At 42.7% G+C, this 16,947-nt stretch overlaps 1 protein-coding gene across 3 annotated transcripts; it reads left to right on the top strand.

The window, feature by feature from the left end:
* Positions 1–779: 779 nt before the first annotated feature.
* On the top strand, positions 780–16,710 carry tbc1d24 (TBC1 domain family, member 24). 3 transcript variants are annotated; one of them, XM_060922773.1, is made up of 9 exons: positions 780–1,022; positions 1,858–1,962; positions 3,665–3,796; positions 8,070–9,155; positions 11,670–11,828; positions 12,061–12,124; positions 12,270–12,365; positions 13,826–14,081; positions 15,525–16,710. In XM_060922773.1, the coding sequence occupies exons 4-9, from the start codon at positions 8,146–8,148 to the stop codon at positions 15,677–15,679; spliced, it is 1,740 nt and encodes a 579-aa protein (XP_060778756.1). In that variant the 5' UTR covers positions 780–1,022; positions 1,858–1,962; positions 3,665–3,796; positions 8,070–8,145; the 3' UTR covers positions 15,680–16,710. The 3 variants fall into 3 exon arrangements, with proteins under 3 accessions (XP_060778756.1, XP_060778758.1, XP_060778755.1); XM_060922775.1 differs by lacking the exons at positions 1,858–1,962; positions 3,665–3,796 and having other exon boundaries at positions 780–1,016; XM_060922772.1 differs by lacking the exons at positions 1,858–1,962; positions 3,665–3,796.
* The last annotated feature ends 237 nt before the right edge of the window (positions 16,711–16,947 follow it).

The raw sequence follows: 16,947 nt of genomic DNA, 5'->3' as shown, positions 1-16,947 counted from the left end.
CAAGAAGGTCCGGGTTCGAGCCCCGTGGCCGGCGAGGGCCTTTCTGTGTGGAGTTTGCATGTTCTCCCCGTGTCCGCGTGGGTTTCCTCCGGGTGCTCCGGTTTCCCCCACAGTCCAAAGACATGCAGGTTAGGTTAACTGGTGACTCTAAATTGAGCGTAGGTGTGAATGTGAGTGTGAATGGTTGTCTGTGTCTATGTGTCAGCCCTGTGATGACCTGGCGACTTGTCCAGGGTGTACCCCGCCTTTCACCCGTAGTCAGCTGGGATAGGATCCAGCTTGCCTGCGACCCTGTGTTAGGATAAAGCGGCTACAGATAATGAGATGAGATGAGACTCGCTAGTTGAAGATGTCCTTCAGTGTCACTGAATGAATAAAAACTGGACTTTTCGGAAACCATGGAAACCATTAGATCCTGATGGGGAAGTCTTTAATGGAAATCATTAGGAGGTGAGATTTTGTCATTTTTTCACAATAAACTGCAGAAGTTAAGATTCGGGAGAATAAAGCAGGGCCTTTACGACATAGAAACAGAATTAGGAACACAAAAACAAGATGCCGTGACAGGAAAACACAGCGCGGTTCATAATTAGCTTAAAGCTAATGGAAGTCAGGCGCTGTGCAGCTGAGGCGTTACCATAGTGACTGTACACTTTATCCCGCCCTGAATTTGACAAATCCCGCCTCCGTTATGAGGATTGGCTGGATACCATTGGCGTGTTTCGTGTTCTGATTGGCTAGAATTCCTCACTCGCTGTGTGTCCGCTGATTCAGGGGGCGGGACAGAGAGTGTCAGAGGAAACAGGAACACGGCTACAAATGCTATACGAGCTAGAAGCTACACACACACACACACAATACCTAAAAAAAATAATAAAAATAAAAGGTAGCGTTTTCGCGTCTTGGAAAGCTTCCGGTTGAAGACGCTACACGGACATGCGCAGTAAAGCCGGGTCCCGCCTGTGGCGCATGCGCAGCAGTGGCGCTCTGAAGGAACTGAATGCAGCTGAAAGCAGGTGAAGGTGAGGTTCAGCCCTGTTTACATTGAAATGTTTCTTTACTCGTGTACGAGCTGTTTATTTTTCCGGACATCATAACGCAGGCCGGTTTGAGCTGCAGTTAAACAGACATTTACGCTCAGTGGGGTCATATTTAGTGTCCTAATAAGGTGAATTCATCATCATCATCACTGCAGCATGCCTTGAGTTTTCTCCTCTAGTTTCTGTATATTGTTATAAGACACGGTAATAAAAGCTGTAATAATTTCTCGGATTTGCTTTAAGTTTGCCCTGTGCGTCAGGGTGGTCCCCAACATTTTTTTTTAGCATTTTGTTACGACCACCTTACCTTTCTTTTACTCTGCCTAAAAGAAGTTATTGTGCGAAATTTGTTTAAGATTGAACAATGTTTAGAGTGCCACAAAGCCATGAAAGTTCTCACTCAAGATATAAAATAATGTGGCTTATTAACTGTTTCATATTAATACAGACAATACAGTAATATAACTTCCTGTGTTCACAGTAACAATAGGTATGACCTGTCTGTGATTTTCTAACCCTTCGGTATTCTGGTCTCTTGTGGAGATAAAAGAACACGCTAAGGCCTTCCCGAGCAGAAGGAAGCTTTCTCCCACACAGTTCCTTGGAAGTGGGACCAGTTAACCAGACAGAATGGTCCTTTCTGGTTTTGTGCTTTGCACCACCGGTGCTACTCGTATTACTGTTGCTCGCCATCTGAAAAACATTCACAACTTCATCAGCATATTCCGATCAGTGCTCAGTGTTTAAGAACCCCTTAGGGCATGAAAGTGAACCTTCTATCAGTCTATAAACTCTTCCTGTCTCTTCTTTTTCACAGAAGTGGCGTATTCCCTCTAGAACTGTGACTTTGGGGGTTTGAGATCTTCTCTGCAACAGTCTACGCACCAACTAATGTTAACGGCTTAACCTGATTTGCAACCTCGTGTGGCACCTCTAAATATTAACCAATTTTTCTGAAATTTTGCTTGTTGCCTTCTTTTAGCCTATGTAAAAAAAAAATGGTAGGGTGGTCGGAATGTTTTGGTAAAAAAAAAATTTCCCATACATTTCAGGACCACCCTACTGTGTGTGTGTGAGTTAAAGTGCCATTCCACCATTGGATGTATTCTTTGGCATAAAATACAATATATTTTATGACAACATGACTAGACAGAGAAATCTTTTAGCTTCAAAATGATATATCAAACATAATTTTTTGACAACGACAAGTATATTAATTTTGCGACCAAAGTCACCTACCCTTTTAATTTCCGCGCGGTAGTGAAACGTGATGTCATCGGCAGGTTCCCCTTCTTGTGTACCACGTGTCGGTCTATTTTTAGACCAGGAAACCCCCAAAGTGAGAGAGTCATTTCTCCTCGTATATGGGGGCCAAAAAAATTAAGTTAATCTTTCAGTTAGCTAGATTTATTGGTATGAGCTAGATTTATTGGTATTATTTTTATCGCGTTCTATCCGCCATTGCTGATATGTGCCACGTCACACGTCATGTAGTACACAAGAAGGGGAACCTGCCGATGACATCACGCGCGGAAATTAAAAGGGTAGGTGACTTTGGTCACAAAATTAATATACTTGTTGTCAAAAATTGTTTGATATATCATTTTGAAGCTAAAAGATTTCTCTATCTAGTGATACCATTTATACATGTTGTCAAAATATATTGCATTTTATGCCAAAGAATACATCCAATGGTGGAATGGCACTTTAAGGGTTGTTTTACAATCAGGGGACAAAGTTTGTATCACAGGGGTCCAAAATTCAAATTGATTCAAACTGGTTCTTGTACCAGTTTTTAAGTGAAGGACAAGTTAAAGAACAGATTTCAGGTCATTTTTTTGATGTGTGTGTTTGGTAGTTTTGTGTAATCTGCTATAAGATAAAGAAAAGCAGCAAAAATGTTATCAAAGACTCCTTGTCAAAAAATAGCTGATAGAAATAAAATTCTAAAAAAAAAAACTATCAAATCTGCACTTTTGGAAATTAATACACATATGAACATAGGCGTGTGTAATAGTTTGTATTATAAGAAGATGAAGTGGAGCTTTAAGCAGGGCTGGGAGAAACAGATGCAGTGATTCTCGGAGAGGACTTTTTTTTTTTGACAATTCAGAATCCACGACTTCCATAGTGCTTTTAAATATAAGGCTGTAAGCTTTGTGTTAGTTGTCTCTAATATTTATGTCCCAATATCTTGACCACATTTTAGGATGAAAATAATCATTTTAGATATGTTATTTTATATTGAAAAATTAGCTGTCTCGGAGAGGACATTTTTTTGACACTAATTTGATCAAAATAGTCTGAAAACTTACTGGCATTCAACATTAAAACTTCACTCTGTTCCCAATGATATGGAACCAAATATGTGTTTTATGGTATAAAGAATGATGTAAGTGCATCCCTTTTGGAGCTACCTGTGGTCAAAAAAGCACTTTTTCTAAATGACACGAGTAATTTTGCTAAATATGACACACATTGCCATACATTCACCAAAAATAACGTTATCACCACATTTTTTTTGCATGGTAAATAGAGCTATCACAGGGCTACAATAAACAACCAAGTTTATTTAGTCAAGCCTTTTGATATTGAAGATAATAAGTGTTAAATGTGATTTTTAGCTTGCGAACCCTGATTGTAAAACAACCCTTAATGCTCCTGTGTGAAATGAGGAGCAGTATTCCACCTGTCACGTGCACTGTTCAACTCAACAACCCCACCCACTTGGTTAGCCCCACCCACTCTATACACAGGTGTGTGTAAAATTATTTCTGTAACATGTTTAAAGCTATTAAACTAGAGGAGAAAACTTAAGGCATGTTTTGAGGGCAGTATGGTGGTGGTGTGGTTATTCCTGTCGCCTCACAGCAAGAAGGTCCGGGTTCGAGCCCCGTGGCCGGCGAGGGCTTTTCTGTGTGGAGTTTGCATGTTCTCCCCGTGTCTGCGTGGGTTTCCTCCGGGTGCTCCGGTTTCCCCCACAGTCCAAAGACATGCAGTTAGGTTGATGTGGGGCGGCCTTGGGCTGAGGTGCCCTTGAGCGAGGTACTGAACCCCTGACTGCTCCCCGGGTGCTCTGGTGTGGCTGCCCACTGCTCTGTGTGTGTGTGTGCGCGTGTTCACTGCTTCAGATGGGTTAAATGCAGAGGATGAATCTCACTGTGCTTGAAGTGTGCATGTGACAAATAAAGGTTTCTTCTTTGTCCAGAGATCCAGGGACAGGCCTGTATTGAGCTTTCTGATTTCAGATATCAAGAGCCTTGTGTCAGCCGGTTGGTTGGTTGGTTGGTTGGTTGAGTCCCTCCCTGCCGCGTGCTTTGCTGAGTGATGATTGGTTAGCTCTGTACTTCACTTTGCTCAGTCAGATGTATGTAATGTTTACACCATTAATCAGGAGGGAACCTGTTGCTGTAACGTTGCATGACTTGCTTCTCTTGTTCCATCTAACAGGCTTCCAGTACAGAACTAGCACAGAAAGTGGAAGACCAGTGCCTACAAATATCTCTAGATGCTGTTTGAAGACTTTTCTGATTTCACAAATCCAATACTTTTTTTTTTTTTTTTTCCTCCAGCGGTGTATTAGGTCCATTGTAGGTCCCTGACTGGCAAGATGGATAGATAGACAGATTGATAGGAGCTTGGGGAGGATGGGGTTAATATTCTAAGAAAAAAAAATTCACAAGCTTTAGATATTCTCTCAGATTGTAAAGTCATACATTTGTAAGAAAAAGTCAGAAACACTCAGAGATTAAAATCACAAATGTACAAGAAATAAAACTGAAATTTTGGTGTCCATGAACTGCATTAGTATAAATGTAGAGAGACTGCACTTCCTGTAATTCTCAGCTCAGGTGTTTAATCTAACAGAGGTTTGTGCAGAATAGGAGAATCCACACTAACAGGAAACTGCTCTTGCACAATAATTATACAGAGTCATAAACAGCTAAGACAAAAAAAAAGGCACGGATAAACAAAGCTGTGTGGCTTATACAACCCCGATTCCAAAAAAGTTGGGACAAAGTACAAATTGTAAATAAAAACGGAATGCAATGATGTGGAAGTTTCAAAATTCCATATTTTATTCAGAATAGAACATAGATGGCATATCAAATGTTTAAACTGAGAAAATGTATCATTTAAAGAGAAAAGTTAGGGGATTTTAAATTTCATAACACATCTCAAAAAAGTTGGGACAAGGCCATGTTTCCCACTGTGAGACATCCCCTTTTCTCTTTACAACAGTCTGTAAACGTCTGGGGACTGAGGAGACAAGTTGCTCAAGTTTAGGGATAGGAATGTTAACCCATTCTTGTCTAATGTAGGATTCTAGTTGCTCAACTGTCTTAGGTCTTTTTTGTCGTATCTTCCGTTTTATGATGCGCCAAATGTTTTCTATGGGTGAAAGATCTGGACTGCAGGCTGGCCAGTTCAGTACCCGGACCCTTCTTCTACGCAGCCATGATGCTGTAATTGATGCAGTATGTGGTTTGGCATTGTCATTTTGGAAAATGCAAGGTCTTCCCTAAAAGAGACGTCGTCTGGATGGGAGCATATGTTGCTCTAGAACCTGGATATACCTTTCAGCATTGATGGTGTCTTTCCAGATGTGTAAGCTGCCCATGCCACACGCACTAATGCAACCCCATACCATCAGAGATGCAGGCTTCTGAACTGAGCGCTGATAACAACTCGGGTCGTCCTTCTCCTCTTTAGTCCGAATGACACGGCATCCCTGATTTCCATAAAGAACTTCAAATTTTGATTCGTCTGACCACAGAACAGTTTTCCACTTTGCCACAGTCCATTTTAAATGAGCCTTGGCCCAGAGAAGACGTCTGCGCTTCTGGATCGTGTTTAGATACGGCTTCTTCTTTGAACTATTGAGTTTTAGCTGGCAACGGCGGATGGCACGGTGAATTGTGTTCACAGATAATGTTCTCTGGAAATATTCCTGAGCCCATTTTGTGATTTCCAATACAGAAGCATGCCTGTATGTGATGCAGTGCCGTCTAAGGGCCCGAAGATCACGGGCACCCAGTATGGTTTTCCGGCCTTGACCCTTACGCACAGAGATTCTTCCAGATTCTCTGAATCTTTTGATGATATTATGCACTGTAGATGATGATATGTTCAAACTCTTTGCAATTTTACACTGTCGAACTCCTTTCTGATATTGCTCCACTATTTGTCGGTGCAGAATTAGGGGGATTGGTGATCCTCTTCCCATCTTTACTTCTGAGAGCCGCTGCCACTCCAAGATGCTCTTTTTATACCCAGTCATGTTAATGACCTATTGCCAATTGACCTAATGAGTTGCAATTTGGTCCTCCAACTGTTCCTTTTTTGTACCTTTAACTTTTCCAGCCTCTTATTGCCCCTGTCCCAACTTTTTTGAGATGTGTTGCTGTCATGAAATTTCAAATGAGCCAATATTTGGCATGAAATTTCAAAATGTCTCACTTTTGACATTTGATATGTTGTCTATGTTCTATTGTGAATACAATATCAGTTTTTGAGATTTGTAAATTATTGCATTCCGTTTTTATTTACAATTTGTACTTTGTCCCAACTTTTTTGGAATCGGGGTTGTACTTTTAGCTCTTGTTGCATCCAGGAAGTGCAGCAATCACATGCTTCCTGGCTGCAGTGCCTTCTGGGAAATGTAGTCGAAAATCTCTGTATATTATTCTTTTATGTTGTGTGATGGAGGGGGAAACACTTTATTTCCTGTAACTCTCGGCTCAGCCGTAGCGTCTGTGGTGTGATGACTTTAATCCAACCTTATAAACTGAAGCGATCTTCTTCCTTGACCAAAAAAACCCACTATATTGCCAACTTTTGTTTCTCGTATATTTCCGATTTTTAGTACACTGTTGTATTTTTGTGCCGAAACAAATATGAAATTCTAATACAACAAGCTGAGTCTGTGTAAAATCATAGCGATATCCGTCCTGACAGGAATAAAATGACCCTAATGGTGAAACAGTTCTTCACTGAAAAATTTTTTTTGTTGGGAATTTTCTGACGTGGCAGGTTCATCAGAAACAACCATACGAAACTCCCAAACCCTGATCTGGGTGTTTAAAAAAAAAAAAAAGCCATACACAATAACTAAATTAAAATATACAATATAAAATTGTAAGATGATAGCAGCATATAAGCACAGCTTCTGGAAAAAGTTTTCACATGAAAATAAACACTCGGTGTAAAATCTACACACAATGTATTTTGAATCGTGCTCAATATTTATTTAACTTTTTATTTTAATGAAAATCTAATTAAGTTAAAAGTGTATACTGCCGCCTCTCATTTATAGGATAAATTCAACCTGGGAATTATTTGGATTATTCACGCTGCTTTATGAATGCTCCGCCCCTTCAGCTGAAACGGTAGTGGTACTGGTCAATGATGTAAATGACACCTGTTAAACGTGACACTCACACTGGACATCTGAGATTCGAAACTGTTGTTCATGACATGCTGAAATTCCACGAATAATAAGTCTTGTGTGACTGAAACATTGTCAAACACACGCTAACATGATGCTGAGTATTGGAGCACAGCCTCACAAATTAGCTTAAGTGCTTTAGGGGGTTAAAGTGCATGTTGAGGTTTTGGGTTCCATGTGTAATGTGGTGTCGGTTATCAGGGACACCGCTTCTTCTATAGGCTACTGAATGATTGTGATTGTTTTTTAATCTGAGGAGCAGAAATGGATAGCAGCTGTGTTGTTGATTTGATCTGAATAACTAGCTGATTTGCTGGATAATGGAGAACTCGATCCCGAATCTTAAACTCGCATCACATTAATACGGTAACGGAACGACTCAAAGGCTGGACGAGGTCCGTGACAGAACGAGACCCGAAGGAAGGAACAGGAAAGGGAGATTCCCAGTCTGGAAAAACACCGAATAAACTATAATTGGATAATTTAATTGGCGCGAGTGCACGCACACACACAGCACATTTCACGTGTTTCAGAAGAACCTTTACATAATCCACTTATTTTTCCCCTCTCTCTCCCCACAGAGACGGTATGGGTGGTTAGTCTCGCTGTAGAACGTCTGCTCACGCTGCCCGTGCTTGTGTACAGAGGTCAAAGGTTATGGGGGAGGACTTTGGGGCTTTTGTGGACTGGTCGCTGATGGGCGATGTGTCCTGTGATGCAGCACCGGGAAAAACTGAATACACAGAAGCTAAGGAGCGTAAACGCCACGCCCGCTCGGGTCAGTGGGCGAAGAGCCACTCGCAGCGGGCACTGGTGTACCGGCACCTCATCAAAGCGTTGCAGTGCCGCTCTGTCACACCTGATGCTAGCGTCTATCGTGCTGCAACGGAAAAACAGACCAGAAGGGGCAGCGCTACAGAAAGGAAACTAAAGAATGGTGATATGTTAGCTGTGCCTTTGCCTGAATTTGCGTCCGGAGCTCCTGTTCCTCATTACTGTTTAAAGCGTGAGGCTGCGAGTTCACTGGGCTCCATTTTGGAGTGTCTAGCGTCTGAATTTCCAGATGTTTCTTATTGCCCGTTGTTACCTGCCGTCACTGCGCTGCTGCTTCACTGGAGCTCAGATGAGGCTCAGTGTTTCGAAGCCGTGGCCCGATTGTTGGCGACAACCCACCAGCAGCGCATGCTACATCAAACCTTCCTGGCTCACCGCGCTTCCTGCATGACCTTTGGTGACCTGGCACGCAAGCACTGCCCCACAGCTCACGAGTACATTGTTTCCTTGGCAACCGAAAAGAAGGAGGACATGGCAGAGGTGTACGGAGACTGGCAGCGCTGGGTGTTCGGGGATCTCCCGTTCTCCCACGCTGCCCGGGTCATGGACGTCTTCCTGGTCGAAGGGTTTAAAGTGCTGTACAGAGTCGCACTCGCCCTGCTCAAGCTCTACAGGAAGCAGAAACTGGACAAGAGGACGAGCAGGAAGGACTCGGACGGGGTCAGGGGGGACTTGCAAGAGTTTGTGAAGGGTATCGCGGGCAGCGTGAGTCCCGATAAGCTGATGGAGAAAGCGTTCGCGCTCAGGCTCTTCAGCAGAAAGGAGATCAACCTGCTGCAGCTGGCCAATGAGAAAGCGCTCCAGCAGAAAGGCATCACTGTCCAACAGAAGAGGTAAACAATAGAGATGCACCGATACCACATTTGTGAAAACCGATACGAGTATGAGTACTATCATTTCAGTACTTGCCGATACCGAGTACTACCGATACCGATACTGTTGATGTTATTAAAATATAATTTTTCAAAAATTGCAGCATTTGAATATTTAATAGGCCTACTTTATCTATTTCCCGTGAATGTTGTTTTCTAACTGGAGTGATCATGCACACGGGTTCACATTGACAATCTCCGCTGCTCCAGAAGCGCAGAGTAGCCTTGAGTCCACGTCACACAGCCAGACAGCGCCTCTTCATGGTAGCGCTTATCTTTTGCAACATTGTTACAATAATGTTGCAAAACCTAAGCGCTGCTGCGCTAGGCTACTAGGCCTACATAACAATGTTGCAAAAGAAGCGCTACCGTGAAATGAAGAGGCGCTGTCTGCTGGCAGTGTAACGTGGACTACAAGGCTATCTGCGCTTCCGTGTGCAACCTCTCTCGATTGTCGCGCAACATTCACTCCCAGAAAACTACACTCATTGCAAATAGCCTACACAAAGAATTAAATATTTAGCTGCTGCAATTTCTGAAAAAGGCTGCTATTTATTTGGATTAGATTACAATGTCCAACTTTCGAAGTCAAGAAAGACTTGCACTCTTGCAACATGTAAGACCGATTGTTGATGAAGGGAGGAGAGAGCAGTGAGTTACCACATGCAGCGTGATCATTTCACTCCGCTGGTCACTTACCCCCTCTATCATCGGCCTTCCGCAACACTGCGGTCTTGGTTGACTTAAGGGTTGTTCTGGTGGTGCGCTTAAACTACTCCAATTACATTTAGCAACAAGACAAGGGCGTGAAAGGGAGGAGCAGTGACCATCGCAACATCACAGAGAGCGCACAAGATAACAGTGGCGGCCGGCGACGATGTATTATTTAATTTCCATAGCCAGTAATGCAGACTAAAATATGCCCCCCTCCTCATGTGCATGTGCGCACATCCTGCTGTGTGCTGCAGGAGAGTTGAATGCCTCGAGCACGCTCTTGTTCAGTCGCAGAACTTGTTAGGCAGACGCTGTTGCTGTCCATTCGCAACATCGCGTCCCGTGCTCGTGGAGCTCCATACCTGTAGATGGGACGTCAATTTCCTTGGTCTTAGCGTTGCCCTCAACTGAAACAAGTTGGAAAACTCAATCAGCCATTTCTTAAAGCTCTCACTCTTAAACTCTCCCGGTTGGACTCGTACTTAAAAACTCTGCCGGTTGGATTCACCTATACAAAAATCCGATTTTCATTTGTTAGTGAGTAGCCTGTCCTGCAAAACCCTTACCTAGGTGAATAGCCAACATTAAAAAAGGACAACGTTGGGGATCTTAGCGTAGGCCTATCTGCGTATGGCAGCGAAAGGGAGTGGAGTGTGGAGAGATGTTTAAAATGACAGTGTTGGGGAAAGATGTTGTGACGGCACTGTTTCATGACTACGCAAACACATCTCCGTCATGGAAAAATGGGTTGTTGTCGAACAATTTTTTTTGTCTTCTGACGAAATTAGCCTACGCTCAATGCTTGAGATTTACAATTTTTTTCCTGGGAGAGGCTTTTTTTCCTCGAACGGACGCTGGCAAAAGGCGCTTCACGGAACACTGTCGACGCATGGTATAGCCTATCATATTATGCTCAAGCCTGAGCTCAACAATGCTTCAGTTTTTTTTTCTCTCTCGAATGGAACAAAAAGCGCTGTGGGGAACATTGGGATCGGCGCATGGGATCGGCACTGGTATCGGTTCATGGGATCGGCAACTGTTTGACAAGTACGAGTATGAGTATATTAGTGGAGTATCGGGGCCGATGCCGGTATCGGTGCATGCTTAGTAAACAACAAACAAACAGTTAAAATGTGAACACTGGTTGGAAAAAACCATCAACTCTTCTTTTTCCATGTTTATACATTAATATTCATAATAGAATAGAACACATCTGCAATCTCTCTCTCTGTCCCTGTCTCTCTCCACGATTTCTTTTTTCCTGTCTCTTTTCATTCTCTGTCCTCTTGTCTCTGTTCTCTCTCCATCTCTGTCACCGTGTCTTTCCTTTGTCTCTCCCTCTCACTTGTCTTTATTTCTGTCTCCCTTTTTGAATCCTTTCTTCTGTTGCCTGTCTGTCTCTTCTCATCTCTGTCCTTCTTTCTTCCCCATCTTTCTCCACCTGTCTTCCCCTGTCCCTCTCTTTCCCCATGTCTCTCTCTCCACTGTTTCTCTTCTTTCCTGTCTCTTTATCTCTCCCCAACTGTCTTTCTCTCCTTGTATCTGTCTGTATCTCCTTGTCTCAACCTCTCCATGTTTCTCCCTCTCCCCCTGTCTCTATCCTATCTTCGTCTCTCTCACTGTATCTCTTTTCATTGTCCCTCCCTCTCACTTATCTTTCTTTTTCTGTCTCCCTTTTTGAATTATCTTTTTTTTCTGCTATCTGTCTCTCTGTCCTTCTGTCTTTCTTCCACATCACACATTCATTCTCTCTCTCTGTAGGTGTAATGTGGATCTGACGGTGAACGTGGACAGTTTCTGCTCTGATATCATCAGTGTGAAGGAGATCAGGGATGTGTGGTCGTGGATTCCTGAGCGATTTGCTCTGTGTCAGCCGCATCTGCTGTTCAGCACCTCCACACACGGCTGCAGCCTCAACCGGTACACACACACACAGTGGAGTTAGTGTTCGACCCCGTTGTCCTTGTGTATGGATAATTAAGGTTGTCTGGTTGATAACTCGAGTGTGTCCTACAGCATCAGAGTTACACACGCGTTTAGTGCACCGTGCTAAACTGGTGGCCATAAGCTTCTGTTATTTGTTAGCAACATTAGCCTCTTAGCTCCAGTGGTACGTCACTGTGTGTGCTGTTTGTGTAACTGTTTATTTCAGGTTTTATTCACACTGTGAAGGACATGAGCCCACACTGCTGCTGATCAAGACTACTGATGGAGAGGTACTGTCTCTCTCTCATATATATCCTGATTCTCTGTCTCTCTTTTTTCTTATCTCTGTCCATTTGTCACAGTTTGCCATAAATCTTATGACCATGATGTCTGACTGTTGGGGTGTGTGTGTGTGTGTGTGTGTGTGTGTGTTAGGTGTGCGGGGCGTTCCTGTCCACAGATTGGGAAGAGAGGAAGCGAGGCGGAAACACACTGAGCTACTTCGGCACAGGCGAGTGTTTCGTCTTTAAGGTGAGTCCCACGTCACCTGACTGATCACATGATCACTACACTACTGACACCCATTCTGTGTATACGGGACATGGACTCCTGAGGACGCGTTTGTGTCGGTACCTCAGTGTCATTATGACTTCATGTTGTCACCACTTGTTAATGGTGAGCCGAGTCACTGACAGTCAGTGTCTTTCTGACGTGCTGATTTTAAATGAAATACGTTTGTGAGTTTTAATTGATTGACCCAGATTTATTCATTTTAAAAAAAATCATTAAAAATTAATTTTTTCAATTTAAAACAATCATTTTCTTGGTGTATAAAACTGACTTGGGAGAGGAACTGTGAGAGAGCTCGGTTTAAATATAAACGTGTGTGTGTATATAATGTGTATATGTGTGTGTGTGTGTGTGTGTGTGTGTGTGTGTATATAATGTGTATGTGTGTGTGTATATAATGTGTATATGTGTGTGTGTGTGTGTATATAATGTGTGTGTGTGTGTGTGTGTATATAATGTGTGTGTGTGTGTATATAATGTGTGTGTGTGTGTATATAATGTGTGTGTGTGTGTGTGTATATAATGTGTGTGTGTGTGTGTGTATATAATGTGTGTGTGTGTGTGTGTATATAATGTGTGTGTGTGTGTGTGTATATAATGTGTGTGTGTGTGTGTGTATATAATGTGTGTGTGTGTGTGTGTGTATATAATGTGTGTGTGTGTGTGTGTATATAATGTGTGTGTGTGTGTGTGTGTATATAATGTGTGTGTGTGTGTGTGTATATAATGTGTGTGTGTGTGTGTATATAATGTGTGTGTGTGTGTGTATATAATGTGTGTGTGTGTGTGTGTATATAATGTGTGTGTGTGTGTGTGTATATAATGTGTGTGTGTGTGTGTGTATATAATGTGTGTGTGTGTGTGTGTATATAATGTGTGTGTGTGTGTGTATATAATGTGTGTGTGTGTGTGTATATAATGTGTATATGTGTGTGTGTGTATATAATGTGTATATGTGTGTGTGTGTATATAATGTGTATATGTGTGTGTGTGTATATAATGTGTATGTGTGTGTGTGTGTATATAATGTGTATGTGTGTGTGTGTGTGTGTGTATATATGTGTGTGTGTGTGTATATATAATGTGTATATGTGTGTGTGTGTGTGTGTATATAATGTGTATATGTGTGTGTGTATATAATGTACGTGTGTGTGTGTGTGTGTATATGTTTGGCTTTAAAGCTGTATGGACATCTGGGCTGAGTGATAATGAGCGTACAGTATAATGGGTTGTCAGTAACGGTGTGGCGTACTGCAGCCCAACTCCGGCGCTGACTCCACCTACCTCTCACCGTTTCTTGCCGCCTTACAGATACTTTCATCACTGTCCAGGAGAAAGGCAACAGTTATCACTGTATCAGTGCCATGCTTCATAATGTTATTTCTGTGTGTGTGTGTGTGTGTGTGTGTGTGTGTGTGTAGATGAAGCCTGAGATGGAGCGTTATGAGTGGGTCATCATTAAACATCCAGAGTTGGCCAGCTCTGCGTCTGATCGTGCAGCTGATACTGACGCTCCAGACCCTAATGAGAACATACACTCCCTCCCTGTGGAGGCTCCACCCAACTCCAGCACTGACTCCACCCAGCTCTCACCATTCCTTGCCACCCGACACTTTCACCTGAACGCTCATAACACGTCCATGTTCATGGCGGGAAACTTTGACTCTATCATCATTGGTGAGTAACATCACGGGGTGGCATCACGGGGTGGCATCATGGAGTGGCATGACGCTATAACATCACAGGGTGGCATCACATTATTACTTTACGAGGTGGCATCATGCTATACATCATGGGGTGGCATCACAGGATGGCATCACGCTATAACATCACAGGGTGGCATCACATTATTACTTTACGGGGTGGCATCACGCTATACATCATGGGGTGACATCACGGGATGGCATCATGCTATAACATCACACTATAACTTCATGGGGTGGCATCATGCTATAACATCACGGGGTGGCATCACGCTATAACATCACACTATAACTTCATGGGGTGGCATCACGCTATAACATCACGGGGTGGCATCACGCTATAACATCACACTATAACTTCATGGGGTGGCATCACTCTATGGTATCACACTATAACATCACGGGGTGGCATCACACTATAACATCATGCTATAACATCACGGGGTGGCATCACGCTATAACATCACACTATAACATCACGGGGTGGCATCACACTATAACATCATGCTATAACTTCATGGGGTGGCATCACACTATAACATCACACTATAACTTCATGGGGTGGCATCACTCTATGGTATCACACTATAACATCACGGGGTGGCATCACACTATAACATCATGCTATAACATCACGGGGTGGCATCACGCTATAACATCACACTATAACATCACGGGGTGGCATCACGCTATAACATCACACTATAACTTCATGGGGTGGCATCACTCTATGGTATCACACTATAACATCATGGGGTGGCATCATGCTATAACATCACGGGGTGGCATCACGCTATGACATCATGCTATAACATCACGGGGTGGCATCTGGCATCATGCTTTCGCACCATGGGGTGGCATCATGCTTTCGCACCATGGGGTGGCATCATGCTGTAACATCATGGGGTGGCATCACGCTATAACATCTCGCAGCATCAGCAGACAATGACCTCACACAGTGCATCACACAGTGGTGTTCGGAAGTGTGCGCGCACAGGGAATTTGTGATTGCAGTGTAGAATGCAATGTAACAAACTTGCTGACTGTTTGCTGATTTATATTGTGTCAGTGGTCCCAAGTTTACAAGCAGGTTAGCTTTAATGTGAATTAAACTATAATAAATTAAATTAATGTGACTTTACATAACCGTAGGCCAGCTGTTCTGTAAATCAACTTTTTACATCTTTTCCCCACTTCTTTGTGAGGTTGATGGGGATAGGTTGGGGTTAAGGGCCTTGCCTGAGGGCATAGCAGTGGCAGTGCTAGGGCTCGAACCACCGACCCTCAGATCAGTAACCCGGAGGGAGATGAGCTATCAACTGGGAAATTTAGAACGATGAACTTGATCATCAGCATGAACATGTTTATTGCAGTTGTTGTGTATTGTTTATGGTTGTTTATTGTTGCTATGGTGCAGGAGGTGGAGAGGGGAATGCGCTGTATATCGACTCGGAGCTGAATCACGGACGGACAGGTCGTTGCTCCACCTTCGACAGTCCACCATTGTGTTCTGAGAGCTTCCAGATTTCTGTGCTTGAGGTCTGGGGCTTCCAGGATGCCATGGCAACCTAACAGCCAACGAGCACACCCTGAGAGAGAATGCTACAGCCATCAGTGCTGAGTTGAGCTTATGTTCTGTTGTAGCACGTGTGTGTATTAACACTTGTCCTCGTTCTGATCCTGAGCCTACTGTTCATGACATGGTGCACAACCTGTGGACAAATTCCTGAAAGAAACCCACCAGCATACTCAAGAAAACTTCAGAATGATAAGAGAAATTATGCTCAATTACATTGTCAGTATCTGCTAATAGCTTTCTGTTTTCTAGTTTTTATTATTTGTGATGTCCCTTCCTAAGTAGCAGATTAACGATATCACTATTTTCGAGTTGATTATCATGGTAAATTGCCATAATGATATATCGTCACACCCTGAACCAGGAATCAACAAGGTTCTTCATATTCATCATAATCTACACACGCTAACAGTGTAACATATTCACAGTGTCGCGGTATATTATCAAACCAGTATATCACTGTCCACACGCAGGGGACAGAAGCTTGTACAGAATACCCATAATGCACTGCACTCTTGTTTGTTGTTGATTTTTAAATCACAATACGTTGTATATCAATATTGCTTGTGTTATATCTATATCACTTATTATCTCATTATCCGGAGTTACTGCGAGTTTCAGAGATAATCGTTATTGTTCTTGGTTATTGATCATATAGTGTTTTGATGAATGTTGTATGGATGTTAGATAAGCGTTCTATGTGTAGATTTGCCAAATGTCATTTTATCAAGTAAGTTTCGTGTTTGTGAATAGGCATGTGTGTGTTTTGTATGAGAAAGTGAAATGGAACATTTAATGAAGTGTGTGTTGTGTTAAAGTAACACGTCTGAACATATCATTAAAATTGTAATTGTTTAAATGTTAGTCTTAAAGATGAAGCATGTTGATGTTAAAATAACACATGCTCCTTAACTGTGTGTGTGTTCGTGTTCAACAGTATTAGCATTGTGTATGTGATATTAATTAAAGCAGGACTGTATGATAAATGTCAGTGTTTTAATAAAGTGTTTAGAGCAAACACTCTAGACAGCTGATGGTATTTCCTCCACAGCACCAATCTTGTTTAGTCCCAGTCCTTATGGTTCTGACTCTTGGTTAGGCCCAGTCTTCAGAGCTCTGACTCTCGGTTAGGCCCAGTGTTTAGATCTCTGAGTCTTGGTAAGACTTGGTCTCTAGAGCCATAATTCTTGGTTACACCAGTCCTGGGCTCTGACTCTTGGTTAGTACCAGTGTTTACAGCCTTGACTCTTTATTCGACCAATCA

This window comes from Neoarius graeffei, chromosome 5 (genome assembly GCF_027579695.1).
Source record: "Neoarius graeffei isolate fNeoGra1 chromosome 5, fNeoGra1.pri, whole genome shotgun sequence".
In the NCBI taxonomy this organism is placed as follows: Eukaryota; Metazoa; Chordata; class Actinopteri; order Siluriformes; family Ariidae; genus Neoarius; species Neoarius graeffei.
Note: the sequence above shows the minus strand (reverse complement) of the source record. Positions and strands in the feature narration are given on the sequence as shown.

Coding starts and splice junctions, on each gene's coding strand:
- tbc1d24 (XM_060922775.1), top strand. CDS start 8,146: ATGGGGGAGGACTTTGGGGCTTTTGTGGACTGGTCGCTGATGGGCGAT. Junction 9,156..11,669: donor ATCACTGTCCAACAGAAGAG/GTAAACAATAGA, acceptor CTCTCTCTGTAG/GTGTAATGTGGATCTGACGG. Junction 12,366..13,825: donor GCGAGTGTTTCGTCTTTAAG/GTGAGTCCCACG, acceptor GTGTGTGTGTAG/ATGAAGCCTGAGATGGAGCG.